The sequence below is a fragment of the Aspergillus nomiae genome (genome assembly GCF_001204775.2).
Source record: "Aspergillus nomiae NRRL 13137 chromosome Unknown contig00303, whole genome shotgun sequence".
Classification (NCBI taxonomy): domain Eukaryota; kingdom Fungi; phylum Ascomycota; class Eurotiomycetes; order Eurotiales; family Aspergillaceae; genus Aspergillus; species Aspergillus nomiae.
In genome coordinates this window covers 21,227-37,754 of record NW_015378358.1, presented here as the reverse complement: position 1 = coordinate 37,754, position 16,528 = coordinate 21,227, and the positions used below count along the sequence as shown (strand labels likewise).

General features: G+C 51.6%; 9 protein-coding genes across 9 annotated transcripts; 7 read left to right on the top strand and 2 right to left on the bottom strand.

Moving 5' to 3' along the window:
• Positions 1–335: 335 nt before the first annotated feature.
• Positions 336–1,403, top strand: ANOM_009466 (SCO family protein; the record flags this gene model as incomplete). The annotated part of the gene is made up of 3 exons (XM_015554722.1): positions 336–834; positions 903–1,227; positions 1,282–1,403. Exons 1-3 carry the CDS (start codon positions 367–369, stop codon positions 1,401–1,403), a joined length of 915 nt encoding a protein of 304 aa, XP_015403866.1. The 5' UTR covers positions 336–366.
• A 199-nt stretch (positions 1,404–1,602) lies between these two features.
• Positions 1,603–2,136, bottom strand: ANOM_009465 (molybdopterin synthase catalytic subunit; the record flags this gene model as incomplete). Its single annotated transcript, XM_015554721.1, has 1 exon — positions 1,603–2,136. The coding sequence occupies one exon, from the start codon at positions 2,134–2,136 to the stop codon at positions 1,603–1,605; it is 534 nt and encodes a 177-aa protein (XP_015403868.1).
• Positions 2,137–2,685: 549 nt separating this feature from the next.
• Positions 2,686–4,203, bottom strand: ANOM_009464 (uncharacterized protein; the record flags this gene model as incomplete). Its single annotated transcript, XM_015554720.1, has 3 exons — positions 2,686–3,361; positions 3,419–3,839; positions 3,903–4,203. The coding sequence occupies 3 exons, from the start codon at positions 4,201–4,203 to the stop codon at positions 2,686–2,688; spliced, it is 1,398 nt and encodes a 465-aa protein (XP_015403867.1).
• A 525-nt stretch (positions 4,204–4,728) lies between these two features.
• ANOM_009463 (short-chain dehydrogenase/reductase family protein) lies at positions 4,729–5,818 on the top strand (the record flags this gene model as incomplete). The annotated part of the gene is made up of 2 exons (XM_015554719.1): positions 4,729–5,639; positions 5,695–5,818. 2 exons carry the CDS (start codon positions 4,729–4,731, stop codon positions 5,816–5,818), a joined length of 1,035 nt encoding a protein of 344 aa, XP_015403863.1.
• Positions 5,819–6,343: 525 nt separating this feature from the next.
• ANOM_009462 (glycoside hydrolase family 13 protein) lies at positions 6,344–8,261 on the top strand (the record flags this gene model as incomplete). The annotated part of the gene is made up of 3 exons (XM_015554718.1): positions 6,344–6,848; positions 6,913–7,672; positions 7,820–8,261. Coding segments are annotated over 3 exons (1,695 nt in total), but the record flags the coding sequence as incomplete, so codon positions are not given.
• A 501-nt stretch (positions 8,262–8,762) lies between these two features.
• Positions 8,763–10,102, top strand: ANOM_009461 (uncharacterized protein; the record flags this gene model as incomplete). The annotated part of the gene is made up of 4 exons (XM_015554717.1): positions 8,763–8,963; positions 9,013–9,156; positions 9,205–9,275; positions 9,331–10,102. The coding sequence occupies 4 exons, from the start codon at positions 8,763–8,765 to the stop codon at positions 10,100–10,102; spliced, it is 1,188 nt and encodes a 395-aa protein (XP_015403865.1).
• Positions 10,103–10,895: 793 nt separating this feature from the next.
• ANOM_009460 (uncharacterized protein) lies at positions 10,896–12,130 on the top strand (the record flags this gene model as incomplete). Its single annotated transcript, XM_015554716.1, has 4 exons — positions 10,896–11,087; positions 11,151–11,777; positions 11,845–12,035; positions 12,091–12,130. 4 exons carry the CDS (start codon positions 10,896–10,898, stop codon positions 12,128–12,130), a joined length of 1,050 nt encoding a protein of 349 aa, XP_015403864.1.
• A 985-nt stretch (positions 12,131–13,115) lies between these two features.
• Positions 13,116–14,232, top strand: ANOM_009459 (lipase family protein; the record flags this gene model as incomplete). The annotated part of the gene is made up of 4 exons (XM_015554715.1): positions 13,116–13,209; positions 13,268–13,439; positions 13,505–13,838; positions 13,891–14,232. 4 exons carry the CDS (start codon positions 13,116–13,118, stop codon positions 14,230–14,232), a joined length of 942 nt encoding a protein of 313 aa, XP_015403874.1.
• A 397-nt stretch (positions 14,233–14,629) lies between these two features.
• ANOM_009458 (tetratricopeptide repeat domain protein) lies at positions 14,630–16,378 on the top strand (the record flags this gene model as incomplete). The annotated part of the gene is made up of 2 exons (XM_015554714.1): positions 14,630–14,634; positions 14,686–16,378. The coding sequence occupies 2 exons, from the start codon at positions 14,630–14,632 to the stop codon at positions 16,376–16,378; spliced, it is 1,698 nt and encodes a 565-aa protein (XP_015403875.1).
• Positions 16,379–16,528: the final 150 nt, after the last annotated feature.

Below are 16,528 nucleotides of genomic sequence, written 5' to 3'. Positions count from 1 at the left end.
GCAGAAGGTCTCGATAGACATGCCCTGTAGTATGTAGGTGGGCGATTCGATGGAGGTTGTTTGGGACAGATGTTTTCAACTACTGGCCATGCTTCATTCTAGACATCTCGACATGTATGTGCACTTCCTGCCGTGTACATTAGCTATGCATAAGAACGATCAACCCGGAACGAATGCAAGCACAAACGCTCAAGCCCAGGGACATGAGTTGCTGCCCAAGGCTACAAGGGAACCACGTGACTACATTATTTGCCGACACCTCAGGCCACAGCGCTAAAGCGGATTCCGGCCGGAGATCTCGAACCATCACGATCAGTGTCATTCTCTCGTCCTCTCAAACCCGGCCCAGTCCTACCTTCGACACCAATGGCATCGACAATGAGACCTCTCGTCCAAATGATCGGACGAGCCTCGCGCTCCAGTATTCCCTCCCTCGAACGCAGCACCCTCCGATCAATCCCGTCGCAAAACGCTTTCGTTCCTCTGCGAACAAAACCAACCCACTCCGCATACACTCAGACCCTCAGACACAATGGCCTCGCCTCTCAGCGCTCCTTCAGCACGACCACCTTCCGCGCTCGGGCACGCACAATGGGTCAGCTGAAGGCCCGGAACTCCACCGGTCCGTTCTCGTGGAAGTCCGCGCTGCTCTTCGTCATTACCGGTGCGGCCATGATCGTGTATTTCCGGGTGGAAAAGGAACGGTTGGCGCGGAAGCGCATCGCAGAGATGAGCAAGGGAGTTGGCCGGCCGAAGGTTGGAGGCCCATTCGTGTTGAAGGACTTGGACGGCAAACAGGTTACCGAAGAGGATCTGAAGGGGAAGTACAGCTTTGTAAGTTCTTCAATAATCTTGGAACAAAGCTGTATATGCCCATTACGTTGCTAATAACGGTCTGCTAGGTTTACTTCGGCTTCACGCATTGCCCTGATATCTGCCCGGACGAATTGGACAAGATGGCCGAGATTATTGACAAGGTGAAGGAGGCTACCAAGGGCGAAAACATCTTCTTGCCGGTCTTCGTTACTTGCGACCCTGCTCGCGATACCCCCGAAGTGCTGCGCTCGTATCTCCAAGAGTTCCACGGGGATATCATCGGCTTGACGGGCACCTACGAGCAGGTGAAGAACATGTGCAAGCAGTACCGGGTGTACTTTAGCACACCGCAGAACGTGAACCCGGGCGAGGACTATCTGGTGGACCACAGTATCTATTTCTACCTGATGGGTGAGTGACATCGTCTGTATAGTATACCGTCCGAGAGCTAATTCCGCCGTACAGACCCCGAGGGCGACTTCGTCGAATGCATTGGCCGCCAGGACACCCCCGACTCGGCCACCAAGGTCATCCTGGAGCACATCAACGACTGGAAGCGCGAAGGCAAGCCATTGAGGAAGGACTAGAGTGTACGAATAGCGTGGAAAAGTATGTACAATAGAAATACCCTACTCAGATACGTGTCGATAGCAAGTAGCATTTTACAACCGTCCGTAAATCGTGAAAATATACCCTCTAGAGCCGATCAGCACACGGACACTTAACACCCATATCTCTCATCACCACCAACTCACCATATATATAACCACCAACCCGCACAAAACCTCACTTCCCAACAACCACCTTCCCATCCCCATCCCTCTCCCGATTCTCCCTCCACTCCATCCCCCCATCCACAAACTCCTCCCTCTTCCAAATCTCCGCCTTCTCCTTACAAATCTCCAACACCTCCTCCCCGGCCCTCCACGCCGCCCGCCGATGCCCCGAACTCACCGCAATCACAATACTCGCCTCGCGAATCGGCACAACCCCCAACCGATGCGCAATGACAATCCCCGTCAGCCCATGTTTCGCGACCGCGTCCCGCGCGATCCCCGCTAGCGTCTTGAACGTCAGGGGCGGGTACGCCGTGTAACTCAGCTGTGCGACGGGGCGGTCCTCGAATGTATTTCGCGTCGTGCCGAGGAAGAGGACGTTTGCGCCGGCCGCAGGGGAGGAGATTTTGTCCAGCGCCGCTTGCGGGTTGAGGGGCGCGTAGGTGAGTTCGAGGTGGATGTTCTGCGCTTCGTCGGTGAGGTGGCGTGGGTAGGTTTGGGGATCGAGGTGTGCGGGTGTTGCTGTTGGTTCTTCGGAAGCCATTTTGGAGAGTGGATTGAAGCTTTGTCTGTGTGTGTGTGTATGTGTCGGAGAGCTATTGCTGGGTGTTTTTGAGGCGGGTTACGTCATAGATGTGTTCTTGGGGAGTTGTGGGTGGTTGTGTCGCCTTGTGAGGGAGGGTAGGTCGTGCGGGCCCTGTTTTGAGGAGAGCTTTGGAGATGGAGGTGGTTTATGGAGGTTTGGTCGGTGTTGATATCGGAGGAATCGCTGAAGTGAGGGGGATTGCCTGGATTGACGGCCTGAGGCGGTTGAGGCCTTATCGCTGCTGTGGGGTAAAGTGGGACCGCAGGTATATACTTTTGGATATCAACATAGTCAGGGCTCGATTGCTAGAACTTTAATGGTAAACTTGGCTACATCTTGACACACTAAGAAAGTACCAAATAAACAGAGTGACACAACTCGCATTACAAGGTTAAGCTACATTTACCTATCCCGGGGGAGTATCATTTGTCAATATGTGCATAGATTTGCGGAATATGGGACTGGTATATAACTGTGATATGACCTCTAATAGCTAAACGAAATCATTCATACACTGGGCAGGTACACTTCGGGAGATGGTTGCAACAATGCAGATTCGAACAAATCCTTTCCAGACTTGTCGTGTATCACACCAATCCACATAAATGACTCCAAGACATCTCTCATCGCTGGCCATGAGTTTACCTTGCATAGTTGGCTATTAGCCCGCAGCCAAGGCTTGAGCCACGCATCGTCAGCAGTACTAAAGACTGAGATACCACCGACGATCAAAAGCCAAAGTACAATATGAGATGATACGCCATCTAAATCCTTGAGAGACATAAGACTCTCTTTAAAAGTAGTAGAGAATTGGATATACTGCCGTCGGATATCTTGCCACTGCAAGAAGACATGGGAGGAGAAGGCCAGAAGCCCGAGGCGGATGGCTTCAGCAATCGAGCCGGTTTCAAACTTGATATGGAGCAGGCGGTACATCACTGAAGTCATTGTCTCCATGAAGAAATCCATAGACAGTCTTTGTTGCGCGCTGATGGCCTCATTTACGAGGACACAAAATCGCTTCATTATACTCCATGTTCGGGCTAGATCATCGTCTATATTTTCGAGGAATTGTTCGTTGGCGTGCTTACCCATAGTTGGTGCTGTCAGCATCGAATGTAGTAAATGGTCGTCGAAGAAGAGAGGCCTTGTGCACCCTTGAAGGGCGATTGATAAGTCAGACCTATTTCACGGTTAGAGGGTTTGCTTCTTAGTTGTTCATGTTGGTCGACTCGCTCACCGGTATATTTCGGTCTTCAGATTCACATCGTAGGTCAAGTTGGCCATGCCACCTCTTAGATCCACGATTTTACGAAGGCCCCTGAGGTGGTGCTTGGCAGAGTCCAGATCCTCCTTGACATGTGCATGTGTTGTGAGAAACAGAACCACCATTATCGTAGCATCCGACGTTTTAGCCTGTTCGTCTGGAAGGGCCAGCCTCTCGCGGAGGAGTTGAAGTGTTTTCAAGAAGTGTAATGAGGCCGGCTTGTTGGCTTCAGATTGCCAACCGGACAGTCCGTCGAAGAAATCCTGCGTTATGAAAGCCATACCATGGAGATAAACAGGATCCACTATCAACAGATCGTGCCACTGGTCATTTTTCTTCTGGAAGGAAAGGTATCTCTCCAGCGTGAATAAGGTTCTCTTCGACATAGCCGAAACTGTATTCCCGTCGGTAAGGATACACTCAGTAGGGCTTTACTGTACCTGCAGCCTTGACTTACATCTTACGATGTCCACAGCCAACGCCGGTTCCACTGTGTCAGCGAACTGTAGCAGGGAGACTTCCGAGCCAACCGTTTGCGGGATGATGGAAGGTGGCCTCTTGGTTAATGGGCGAGACTGCTTCCGCAATGTTCTATGTTTTTCGTTGCAAGTCTCGTCGTGTTCTAACTCCGCTCGATCAACGCGCCCCGAACGTCGGTATTTGCCACGGTTCTTTCCCAGCATGACATGGCTTCTGATAAGCTTGCGTGTATCGGCGTCTGCCTTCGCCGTTCCAGTTGATATGATTATCGGTAGCATCACTTCCCGAATAGTGAGAGTATTCCCACTAAGGTAAATGAAACTATGAGTTAATGAATGACGGAGATAACTGATCCACCTTTCAAAGATATGTCTAAGCAAGAGGCAACATGAGAAGACATGAGAGAATGAGTCAAGCTGGAATATGCCTTGTGCCTTTCCTTCGTGAATCAATCGCCTATTTAAGGATACAGTCTGGAAGTAAGTTAAGTCCGCTTACAGCCATCTTTGAAGCGCCTCTTGGGGCTGACGATTGACCCAACGGCCGCCGATTGGCTGAACGATTGTTATCCTATTCGGGAATAGCGGATGGATTCTAGCCGTATCCTATTGGCTGTTCCTGCTATCAGCAGGGCCACTAACCCATTTGGGAGAAAGGAGTATATCGCATTTAGAGGCGATGTCCACGGAATAAGCATATATAAAGTCTTCAAGATTGTTACAATCCCGAAATTCCAGAATCTCCGAGACATACCTCAATTCCACGAGTCGCAAAAACACTACTAGATACGGTACTACTTCACAATGGCCGCTTCAAGAGACCTGCCACCCTGTACCACTCCATACTACCCAAAGATCTATCTCAAGTCTCAGCTGTGCACGAAGCCCCAATGGCCGCCGAAAGGTACCACTCTTAATGGTAAAGTTGCCATCGTGACAGGAGCCAATACCGGCTTGGGTTTGGAAAGCGCTCGCCAACTCCTATCATACAATATCTCCCATTTAATCATTGCCGTTCGCTCAGTAGCAAAAGGCGAGGCAGCAGCAGTTATACTCCGAAAGGAGTATCCTATGGCCTCCATCAAAGTCTGGGATCTCGACATGAGCTCATACGATTCTATTCGGGCCTTTGCTCGCCGTGCCGAAAGTCAGCTATCTCGTCTTGACATAGTCATTCTCAATGCCGGACTGGGGAAAATGCATTTTGGGGTGGCTCCAAGCACCGGCCATGAGGAGGTCATCCAAGTGAATTACCTATCGACGGTACTCCTTTGCATTCTCCTCCTCCCTGTGCTCAAGAACAAAGCACCAGCTGGTACGCCTGGCCGACTTAGCATCGTCAATTCGGGCACCGCTCTGATGGCAACATTCTCCCACAGAAAGTTCTCTCCACTCCTGCCCTCGTACGACGATCCGAAGAACTTCGACTGGACCGAGCAATACAGCGCATCCAAACTCCTCGGGCACATGTTCATGTGGAAGCTCGCCGACTACGTATCCGCGGACGACGTGGTGGTGAACTTGGTGGACCCGGGTTTTACCAAGGGTACCCAGCTCCACCGTGATGTTTCTAGTGTTCTGTCAATGGTCATGTCCCTTGCGAAAGCGGCCACTGCTCGCACTGTCAGGGATGGGGCTTCTACATATGTGGACGCTACGGTGGTGAAGGGCAAGGAGTCCCACGGCTGTTTTTTGATGGACTGGCAGATTCGACCGTAAGTATACTGACCGCATCTTCCACGTCACCTCTCGCTAATATATGTTTACCAGATTTGCTACTGTCCTCTATACGCCGGAAGGGAGACAGGCCATTGAAAGGCTATGGGACGAAACGATGGCCGAACTGAAATTCGCCGATGTCCAGGGTATTCTTCGGCCTATGAACAGGATGTAACTATTCATCGCTAGATGGTTGAGTATTCTACTTTATCAGGTCACTGTTGGATCATATACGGCTATCGTCGGAGACTGGAGTTGTAACACTTAATTCTGATTTCTCTTACTCATTTTGATATAAATAATGAATAGAATAAATTCAGCATAATTTCAAACACAAGTGAGTATTGTACTGCGTGAGTAGCAGAACTGATTGATCGACAAGGATCCGCCGAAAGCTCTCCGTGTCGTATCATCATTCGATCAACGCCCAGGTGGAACCAGAGCCCTACCAAGTCTCACTGGCTGTTGGAACCTGGTTAGACCCCCAATTCATAAGTTCCCCCTGGCGAGCTATAGTCCTGAAAGCAAGTCAATAGGCCCGCAGCGCATCCACCGATAATTTCTCCGCTCGATAGAGCAGCTGCCCCGCGGTGGATGTTATCGGATAACAAACAAGCTGCCCCTCCCAACAACAACAACAAAACATATACTAGATAAACTGAAGCCTCCCTCCTTCCCCTTTAAATCCAATTTCCTCTAGGAAAAGTGCACACTGTCTAGACGCACACACACGATGGCCAAACCCGCCGCCCAGATCCACCGCGCCTGGTGGAAGGAAAGCTCCGTATATCAGATCTGGCCCTGCTCGTTCAAGGACTCCAACGATGATGGTATCGGCGATATTCCCGGGATCATTTCTAAGCTCGACTACATCAAGAACCTCGGCATTGATATTGTCTGGCTCTGTCCCTCGTATAAGTCGCCCCAGGTGGACATGGGCTACGATATCGCTGATTACTACGACATCGCCGATGAATACGGCACGGTCGCAGATGTGGAAAACTTGATCAAGGGCTGCCATGAACGCGGCATGAAGCTCCTCATGGACCTAGTCGTGAACCACACCAGTGACCAGCATGAGTGGTTCAAGCAGTCGCGTAGCTCCAAGGATAACGAGTATCGGAATTGGTACATCTGGCGGCCGGCCAGGTATGACGAGCAGGGAAACCGCCAGCCGCCGAACAACTGGGTGTCGCATTTCCAGGGTAAGCTGGTCCCATTAATGTATTGTAGATATTTTAAGGTTGCTGGGGCTGATTGCGATCGCAGGGAGCGCATGGGAGTGGGATGAGCATACACAGGAATACTATCTGCATCTGTACGCCACAGAGCAGCCAGATCTCAACTGGGAGCATCCGCCGGTTCGCAAGGCCGTCCACGATATTATGCGCTTTTGGCTGGACAAGGGCGCCAACGGGTTCCGCATGGACGTGATCAACTTCATCAGCAAGGACCAGCGTTTCCCGGATGCCCCAATCCACGACCCCCGTACCCCTTGGCAATGGGGTGACAAGTACTATGCCAATGGGCCTCGGTTGCACGAATACTTCCAGGAGCTTGGCAAGATTCTGAAGGAGTATGATACGTTCAGTGTGGGTGAGATGCCCTTCGTGAAGGATACGCAAGAGGTGCTTCGAGCGGTGCAGTATGACCGGAATGAGCTCAATATGATCTTCAACTTTGAGCATGTCGACATTGACCATGGTACATACGATAAATTTGAGCCAGGTAGTTGGAAGCTCACCGACTTGAAATCTTTCTTTGAGAGGTGGCAGAAGTTCATGTATGAGAATGATGGCTGGAACGCCCTGTACTGGGAGAACCACGACCAGCCGCGGTCGGTCGATCGGTACACCAATGCAAAGGAAGAAGACCGAGTTATTGCATCCAAGATGCTGGCCACGATTTTGGCATTGAAAGCTGGGTCTCCGTTTGTATACCAGGGCCAGGAGATTGGCATGGGGAACGTGCCTCTCGAATGGGACATTGAAGAGTACAAGGATATCGACTGCCTCAACCACTGGAAGAGGTAAGCATTCTATTTCCGCTCCCTTTTTAATGTCTGGAGACCGCACACTAACCTTAATCTTGTACAGGCTACCAAACGACCCTGAAATTCAGAAGATTGCCCGACAGGAATACCAGAAGAAGTCCCGCGACAACGGTCGTACCCCAGTCCAATGGCTGATGCACCAAACGGCGGATTCACCGGCCCCAACGTCAAGCCCTGGATGTCTGTCAACCCGAACTACGCTCGCGGCATCAACGCCGAGGCCCAGGTCAACGACCCCAACTCAACCTACAGCTACTGGGCGTCAGTGCTCGGGCTCCGCAAGAAATACGTGGACATCTTTGTATATGGAAACTACGAGCTGGTCGACCGGGATAGCCAGGAGATCTTCGCGTATACCCGCCAGTATGAAGACCAGAAGGCGCTGGTGTTGGCCAACTGGACTGACGGCACATTGGAGTGGGATTCTTTTTCGAATGGTGTGAAGGGAGTAAAGGAAGTGTTGTTAAACACATACGACAGCGCAAGCGATGCGAAGGACAGGTTTTCTGGCTCCAAGTGGTCTCTTCGTCCATATGAGGCTGTGGTGCTGCTCATTGAGGCCTAATTAGATCTGTCAGTCTTATAATAGTCGGCCATTTAATATCAACCCTACTTCACGGACTCTGCAATACTGGAAGCTGAATAGAAGGAAAGAAATATTGCGCTATTCCGCGTAGGGTAAGTGGATGTTCCAAAATAGCATCCGACGTCCGGAAAGGGGAAGGGGCGGTGTTGTTGGCCAATGGGAGATTAAGAGAGCAGGCACCTGAACACCGGATTAAGCAATTGATCTACACGCTGCCGCTTTCGGACATCGCGAGACCAGGGACGCAAACCTCAGGTTCAACACCATATGAACGCTCTGAGCTTCCTGACGTTCCCGGAAATACTGACTAAATTAATTTAGTTTCAAGAAGGCGGAGTTATGGTCATTCCCGACAGCATGGTGGCGAGAAAATCCACCTCGCCAGCGACCAAAGGTAACATGCACCTATGACTTGACCACAACTCACCAGACACTTACAGTCGCGCTGCTGGGCCGTACCAGGTCCCAATTATTGAGGAAATGACTATCGTGATGAACCGGTGGAACATAAAGACCATCATCAAGCTCGCAGCTGCAGCTTGTTGCAGCTACTTCATCTTCGGCGTCCTCTTAGCGGATCGAGAGGCATACTACTCGACGACTAGGAATGTGATTCGCGCCGGACAGCATCATCTTACGGAGGAGACGACGTTTGACCGTATTAACAACGAGACCCTCGGGGTGAGTTTGCTTGCGCTCGTTCGGTTTCTGATGTGCTAACTTTCCATAGTTTGAACACATCTATGCCATTGGCATGAAAGAGCGTACGGATAAACGTGACTATCTTACTTTGGCTGCTTCTTTTCTCGGGATCAAGGTCGACTGGAGAGATGGAGTGTACCCGGACAGCGTAGCTGAGAAGTCTTATCCATTGGTTCGTATGCTTCATTTCTCACAAGGTCTTTGCTAATTGTTGAGTTAGAGACTGGGTGAGTCGGGTGTGAAGCCCGCCGCCATAGGCTGTTGGCGCGCTCATATGAATACCCTTATTGAGTACGTCTTACCACCAGCATCTGACTAGCGCACTATACTAACTGCAGATCAATAGTATCGTCGAAAATCGCTACACCACGGCCCTTATCCTCGAAGACGATGCCGACTGGGATGTATCAGTCCGGCAGCAGCTCGCCGAATTCGCGCGAGGCGTACGCACCCTGACTAACAACCAGCACGAGTCCAAGAAAGCCCCGTACGGTACGAACTGGGATATTCTCTGGGTTGGGGGCTGCGCATCGGGCGCACACCAGAACGAGACCGATTTCTACGTTATTCCCAACGATCCCACGGTCCCAAATACCACGATTCGGGGGCCTTGGGAATCTCCAGCGGGACCGTCTGTCAAATGGAGACAGGAGCATCCCGAGTGGCCGGTCGACTCCACACGGTACATCTATCGGGCCAACATGGGCTGCTGCACGTTCGGATATGCTGTGACCTTGGAGGGTGCCCGAAGGATTCTGGCCGAGCTTTCAATCAATTATCTGAATCTGCCTGTGGACAACGCTATGAGTGATTTGTGTGCTGGCAGTAATCGCCCCCGGTTGCGATGCTATGCGCCTTTCCCCAATTTGATTGGGACGTTCAGATCAGAAGGCTATGTCTCACGAGATTCCGATATTGATCAGTGGGAAGACAGGAAATTCGAGTGGCATCCGGCACTGGCTTATAATATGGTCTTCAGCACCAGGTTGAATATCCACCGACTGGTCGCAGGCGAGGAGACGGTGTATTCCCAGTGGAGAGAGTCGCCTGACCCGTGGTCGAAGGCTGAGGTGAAGCTGGGGGAGCTTCAGTATCCAAGAGGAGTGTTTGTTTCTTGAGAATCATATATACGGCCTGCAAGTTTTGGAACTACTATACCAATGTTATTTAGCACTATCTCATAGTTGGAGTTTTCGTTGATTATATGAAATTAATATGGCGTCTATTGAGAAAAATCCATTGATCTGAGATTGCAACGTAGCCACACCGGCCTACTTTATGACGAACAGATTGAATAACAGATTGCGTGTAGTCCTCTCACCCATAGTTCAACATCTCAGCGACGTAGTATCGTACCTATGCGTAGGTGGAGCTCAATGCTACTACATTTCCGGATGCGGATTCCATTATCACCTAAGACCTAATGCGGCCCCGAAAGAATGCCAGCCTGCTGGAATTCTCATACAGAGATCAGAAAATGCTGTTAAAAATTGAGCAGAACCAGATGTCGTATTCAAACAATTCACAGCAGCATCATGATACACGAACCTCATCCAGCTCTATCTGTTATCATGGAGTTATACATCTAGACGGGTCATCGAAGTCGAGATCCCTACCAGCACCCTGACGCACAGTGAACGACCCATCAACCCATGGTCTACTGGATGAGCGAAAACAGGAACCGAGATTGTCCCCTGACCAGAGTAGCGGTCCTGAGGTAGCATTCGGCCCATTCATAACCAAGCCATACTCGCCCCAGGTTCTCGACAGTGGTGATGTATGCGCTGCAACTTCGACTGACACGCACTGCCCCAGTATTGTTGATTATATATCCATTGCGTGCCTTTACCTCTGCCTTTTAAGCTGCATGTATCAGTATACCTGAACACTAGCATAAGGTCTAAGGCAAGCATGACCTACACATCAGAGAAGCCAGAGGATCCTGAAACAGGGCTATTGATCAAGTCACCAGTGAAATATGAAACAGACGAGAAGATCGAATACGCCAGTGATCATGGCTCCGAGGAATCTACGGAGCGATTGATCCCCGGACCTAGCTTCATTATCTGGACTGGGATCAACATCCTCTCCACCGTTGCCATTGTAAGCCCAATCCTATACATATCAATTTGCCAAATCTAAACACTAACCCACATATCCCACCAGGTCTTCACAAACAAATCCATCCTCTCAGACCCCTCGTTCCGCAACTGCCAAGTATCCTTCGCCGCATACCATTTCTTCGTCACAGGCGCCACACTATGGGCCGCATCGCGCCCCTGGTGCGGCTTCTTCGTCCCCAAAAGCGTAGCAATCGTCCAGATGCTCCCCCTCGCCGCAGCCATGGGCGTCCAGGTGATCCTCCAAAACCTAGGACTCGCACACTCCTCCGTCATGTTCCACCAGCTGGCCCGGTTGCTCCTCACCCCAGTAACCGCCTTACTTAACTACCTGCTCTACGGGGCCAGGGTCCCGCGAGCCGCCATCCTCCCACTCATCCTCCTGTGCATCGGTGTAGGAATGGTCTCCTACTACGACAGCCTCCCCACGACGGACGGCAAAGTCACCACCTCGCTCTCGGGCATCCTGTTCGCATTCTCCGGGGTGGGCGCCAGCGCAATCTACACCGTGTGGATCGGCCACTACCACAAGAAACTCGAGATGAGCAGCATGCAGCTGTTGCTCAACCAAGCCCCTGTCAGCGCGGGCCTGCTCCTCTGCACCATCCCCTGGATCGAGACGCCTCCGACAGTCTCGTCCGTGCCAGGGTCGACCTGGATTCTTATCTTGATGGTGGGCATCCCTATCCTTATCCCTAACTCCAACCCCTATCTCGGTACTCGTCTGCTAACATGACCAGAGCGGCATTTTCGCCTGTCTGGTCAATCTCTCCGGGTTCTACATCATCGATGCCGCAGGGCCAGTCAGCAGCACCGTCATCGGGCAATTGAAGACCTGCATTATTGTGGGGCTGGGCTGGGCAGCCAGCCGCCATGTCATCATGCGACAGAGTATTTTGGGGGTCTTTATGGCGTTGGTGGGCATGAGCATGTGAGTTTCTGTCTTGTCTTCTTGCGTGATTCGGGGCTAATTGGGGTTGGAACAGGTACATGAATATTGTTCTCCGGAATCAGAGCAAGGCTTGATTTGCGGTACGGATATACGGTATTTGGACCTGGTCAGGTGGTATTTATAGGATTATGTGGGTTCTTGGGTTAGGGTTTGTGATAATAGGACTGTGGACATGGCATTTTGCATGTTGGAACTGGGATTCTGGACTAAATTGCATTGTTCATAGTATTTATTCTTAATTTACACAATTCTGTATGCACAAGTCACTGAATAGCACTCTGTATATCCCCTCGCACTTGTAGACATACTAGTAGTACAGGTCTGCTAGATCCATTCTGATCCCGCATACTACAGGAAAGTAGCTCATAAACCACAATATCGCACTGCAGCAGAATCAGCACTAGCCAGAGAACAAAATCCCCGATTGGGAATTGGAGCTGTCGTGCTGACTTCAGGAATTAGGGGTCATTGGGGGCTATTCGGGTTGTTAGGGTCTCGGGTGAGCCCGAGGTCCACTATGGTGGAGACTCGGCTATGGGCGATGTCACCTTGATATTGACCATGTTGGGACTCGGAGGGTATTTCATTTTCGCGTAGGACCACTAAATGCTGACCTGTGGTCTGTGTTGCTCAGGATGGAATGACAAGTCTGACTCGTGAGATTTTAGTCTGGTACGATGCAAGGTGGGTGGTGCTATTGCTGAATCTGCAAGGGACGGGGGCGATTTTTCCTGCCACTGGTTAAGTAGACAGGCTGCAGAGATGAGAGCAGAGGCCGGTCAGCACTAAAATTCTGACCTAAAACCCTGCAGCATGACTCGGCAGTAGTGGTAACTAGGGATGTTGGTGAGGAATCATTGCTTATTTCCGGCCTCTGCTGTGAGTGAGATTGGATTTCGGATTACTCCGAAGGGTCAATTCCCCTGGATGATGACCATCATACTGCTCATAGATATAAGTATATAGTTGGAGAGTGAAGCAAATATCCTCATCCAGACATCAAGATACCCAGTCTACAGGACGTCCGTTCATTATCTACACGATACCCCTTTTTACAAAATGTTGGCGTTGCTATTTCTTCTTCTAGGGGTGATCTGCCCTACCCTTGCCCATCCGGTGCCGAGAGCTACTCTGAATAGACTGTATCGTAGAGGTAACGACCATTCCTGTCTTTCTGAGGCTCGGTTGAAATGCTAATGAGTCAACTATAGATATCTCTCCGTCTCTTCTGGCGGATTTCAACCGCTTCTCGCAGTTCTCGGCTGCGGCCAATTGCGAAGCGAACCATAATGCCTCCTCGATTGGGTCGGCTGTCTATTGCGATTCGGGGTTTTGCGACACCATCCGCGAATCAAGTACCCAGATCATTGAGGGATTTGAGGAGTAAGTTCCGGCATTCCCTTTTTCATAACAAGGAGGAAGGTCACCTAACGTACGGGATGCGATAGGATCAAGCCAGGTGGTACCACCGGATACCTCGCTCTGGACAACACGAACAAATACATCGTCTTGAGCTTCCGTGGGACGGTCTCCCATGCAAACAGCAATGCCGACTTGGACTTCCTCCAAACGGACGCATCGACCGCCTGCACGGGATGCAAAGCACACCATGGTTTCTGGACTGCAGCACAGAGCGCTATGGACATTCTCCTGCCCAGGGTAGAGGAGGCATTGCAAGAGAACCCGGACTATCGGATCGTTCTGACGGGACACAGTCTCGGTGGCGCCCTTGCTACCCTGGGAGCTGTGACCTTGCGGAATGCTGGACATACGGTTGATTTGGTAAATCCCCCCGTCCGTAGAGAAGAAAAGGACGACCACTAACAAGGATTAGTATTCCTTCGGCGCCCCATCCGTCGGTAATAAGGCGTTCGCCGAGTACATCACCAAGTCCACTGCCGGCAAGAACTATCGCATCACCCACACCAGCGACGAAGTGCCCAAGGTCCTCTTCCGGTTATCTCGGCACAAGCCACTGAAGCTTGTGGTCCCCGAGTATAGCCAGTCGTCGCCGGAATACTGGATCACGTCGCCCAATGGCGTGTCGGTGACGAAGTCCGATATTCAGGTGATTGAGGGAATCAATAATGAAGCCGGTAACTTGGGTACCAAGGAAATCACCATGGAGCCTCATGGATGGTACATGGGCAGTACGAGCGTGTGTGCCCAGATCTAAACATGGTTTATATATCGCACCAGTACGGACTTTATCAAGTTGGAGTTGGGTATAGCCATTACGGCGCAATAGGGACGGACATCTTTTTTTCCTTCTTTCGCTCGTTTTCTTCCACTTCATATCACTCCTTTTCTTCTTTTATCGAATGTTATCTGTTGTATAATCCTGTGACAAGGCGCATAACTATCAGCATAGAGACATGGAATCAGAATGCATACAAACCCTGGAAGTTGCAGATGAAATCGGCGAAATGAACGGCGACTACAGGGCCCAATCGGAGACGTACCAGGCGTGAGGGGAAGCTGCCCGACCGTAGCCGATCGACGCTTTATAAAGCGTCATCGTCGCCTCTCATCTTCCCCACTTCTCATAGGTGTTCCCCTTGGCGAAATTCAAGATGCCGTGAGATCTCGCAGTTTGTGGTGTTGAAAGCCGTGTCTGACATGCGTGTAGGGAATCCACAGCGTACTATAACCTCGGGTCGCATCGGCGTTCCGTGACTACATCCTCCCCAGAAGCTCAGCTCTGGTTTAACCGCGGATTTCTCTGGGCCTACTCATTCAACCATGATGAGGCGCTGCGCTGCTTCGAGCGAGCCACCGAGCACGACCCCAAATGCGCCATGGCATTCTGGGGCATCGCCTATGCGGCCGGTCCGAACTACAACAAGGCGTGGCACTTCTTCGACATGGCAGACCGTCGGCACACAATGAAAAAGGCCAACGATGCGTTGGCACGGGCCACCGAGCTGGCGAGCGATGCCGCCCCCGTGGAAAGAGAGTTAATCAAAGCGCTCACAGCCCGATTCTCACCCTCAGACAAGATCCCGTCCGACATGGGGCCGCTGGACCGTGCGTATGCGGCAGCAATGCGACCTGTGTATCAAGCCTACAGCAGCGACCTGGATGTGTCCGCGTTATTCGGCGAAGCGCTCATGTGCATCAGCCCCCGAGGACTCTGGGATTTAGACACCGGCGAGCCCAGCGGCGACCACACAGTGGAGGCGCAGAAGGTGATCGAGTCAGCAATGGCGCAGAGCATCGAAGGTCGCGATCATCCGGCCCATTGCCATCTCTACATTCATCTGATGGAAATGTCGCCAATCTCAGAGCGAGCATTACCCGCCGCCGACCGTCTACGTCGCCTGGTGCCTGATGCTGCCCACATGTTGCACATGCCCACGCATATCGATATGGCGGTTGGGGACTATCGCCGCGCGGTCGACTCCAACGAGGAAGCCATCATCGCCGATGACAAGTATTTCAACCGCGAGCGCGGATCAGCTCTGTACGTAGCGTATCGGGTGCACAACATATGTGCCAAACTGTATGCGGCGTTCATCTCGGGCCGATTTGAAGAATCGCTATCGGCTGCGAAGAAGCTCGAACAGATTATCGATATCAACGTGTTAACAAGCACTAGCCCTCCGATGGCGGACTGGACCGAGAGCTTTCTCGGAAACTTAGCCCATGTGTATGTACGCTTTGGTCACTGGGAGGATATCTTAAGCCTGGAGCTTCCCGCGGACCCCGCCGTGTACTGCGCAACAACGGCCAACATACTGTACGCGCGCGGTGTCGCCTTCAGTGCCCTTGGTCGCGTCGCAGACGCAGAGGCGGCCCAGAAACAGTTTGAGGCGGCGCGTGCGAAGGTCCCGCCTTCCCGACTGAACAGTATTCCCTGTAAAGAGGTCGACGTTCTCAAGGTCGGTTCGGAAATGCTCAGCGGCGAGCTGGAATATCGCAAGGGCAACTATGAGGTCGCGTTCGCCCACCTTCGGAAAGCGATTGAGCTGGAAGACGCGCTCCCCTATTCGGACCCGCCGCCATGGATGCAGCCCGTGCGTCATGCCTTGGGTGGGCTGCTGCTGGAGCAGAACCGTATCGAAGAGGCAGAGCAGGTATTCCGAGAGGACCTGGGGCTCGCGAAGGATTTCCCTCGGCGCAAGGCCCGACTGAATAATGTCTGGGGTTTACATGGGCTGCACGAGTGCCTGGTGCGCTTGGGCAAGTTCGATGAAGCTCTGAGCATTCAGGTCCAGCGCGATATTGCTGTCGGTTCTGCCGACGTTCCCATTACCACCTCCTGCTTCTGTCGCTTGTCTGCGGTTGGGAAAGCGGAGACATGCTGTTCTTCTCATATTTGAGCGTGTTTTGACATTGTGAAATTCATTCCCCAGACGCTGTTCGCAATATGGATCATAGCTCAGCACATTCATTCTCACAGTGGCTTGTTTGCAGCGCTATACCTCGATTCTATAATTTCACGTTGTTATGATCAAGCAAGAGTGATGACC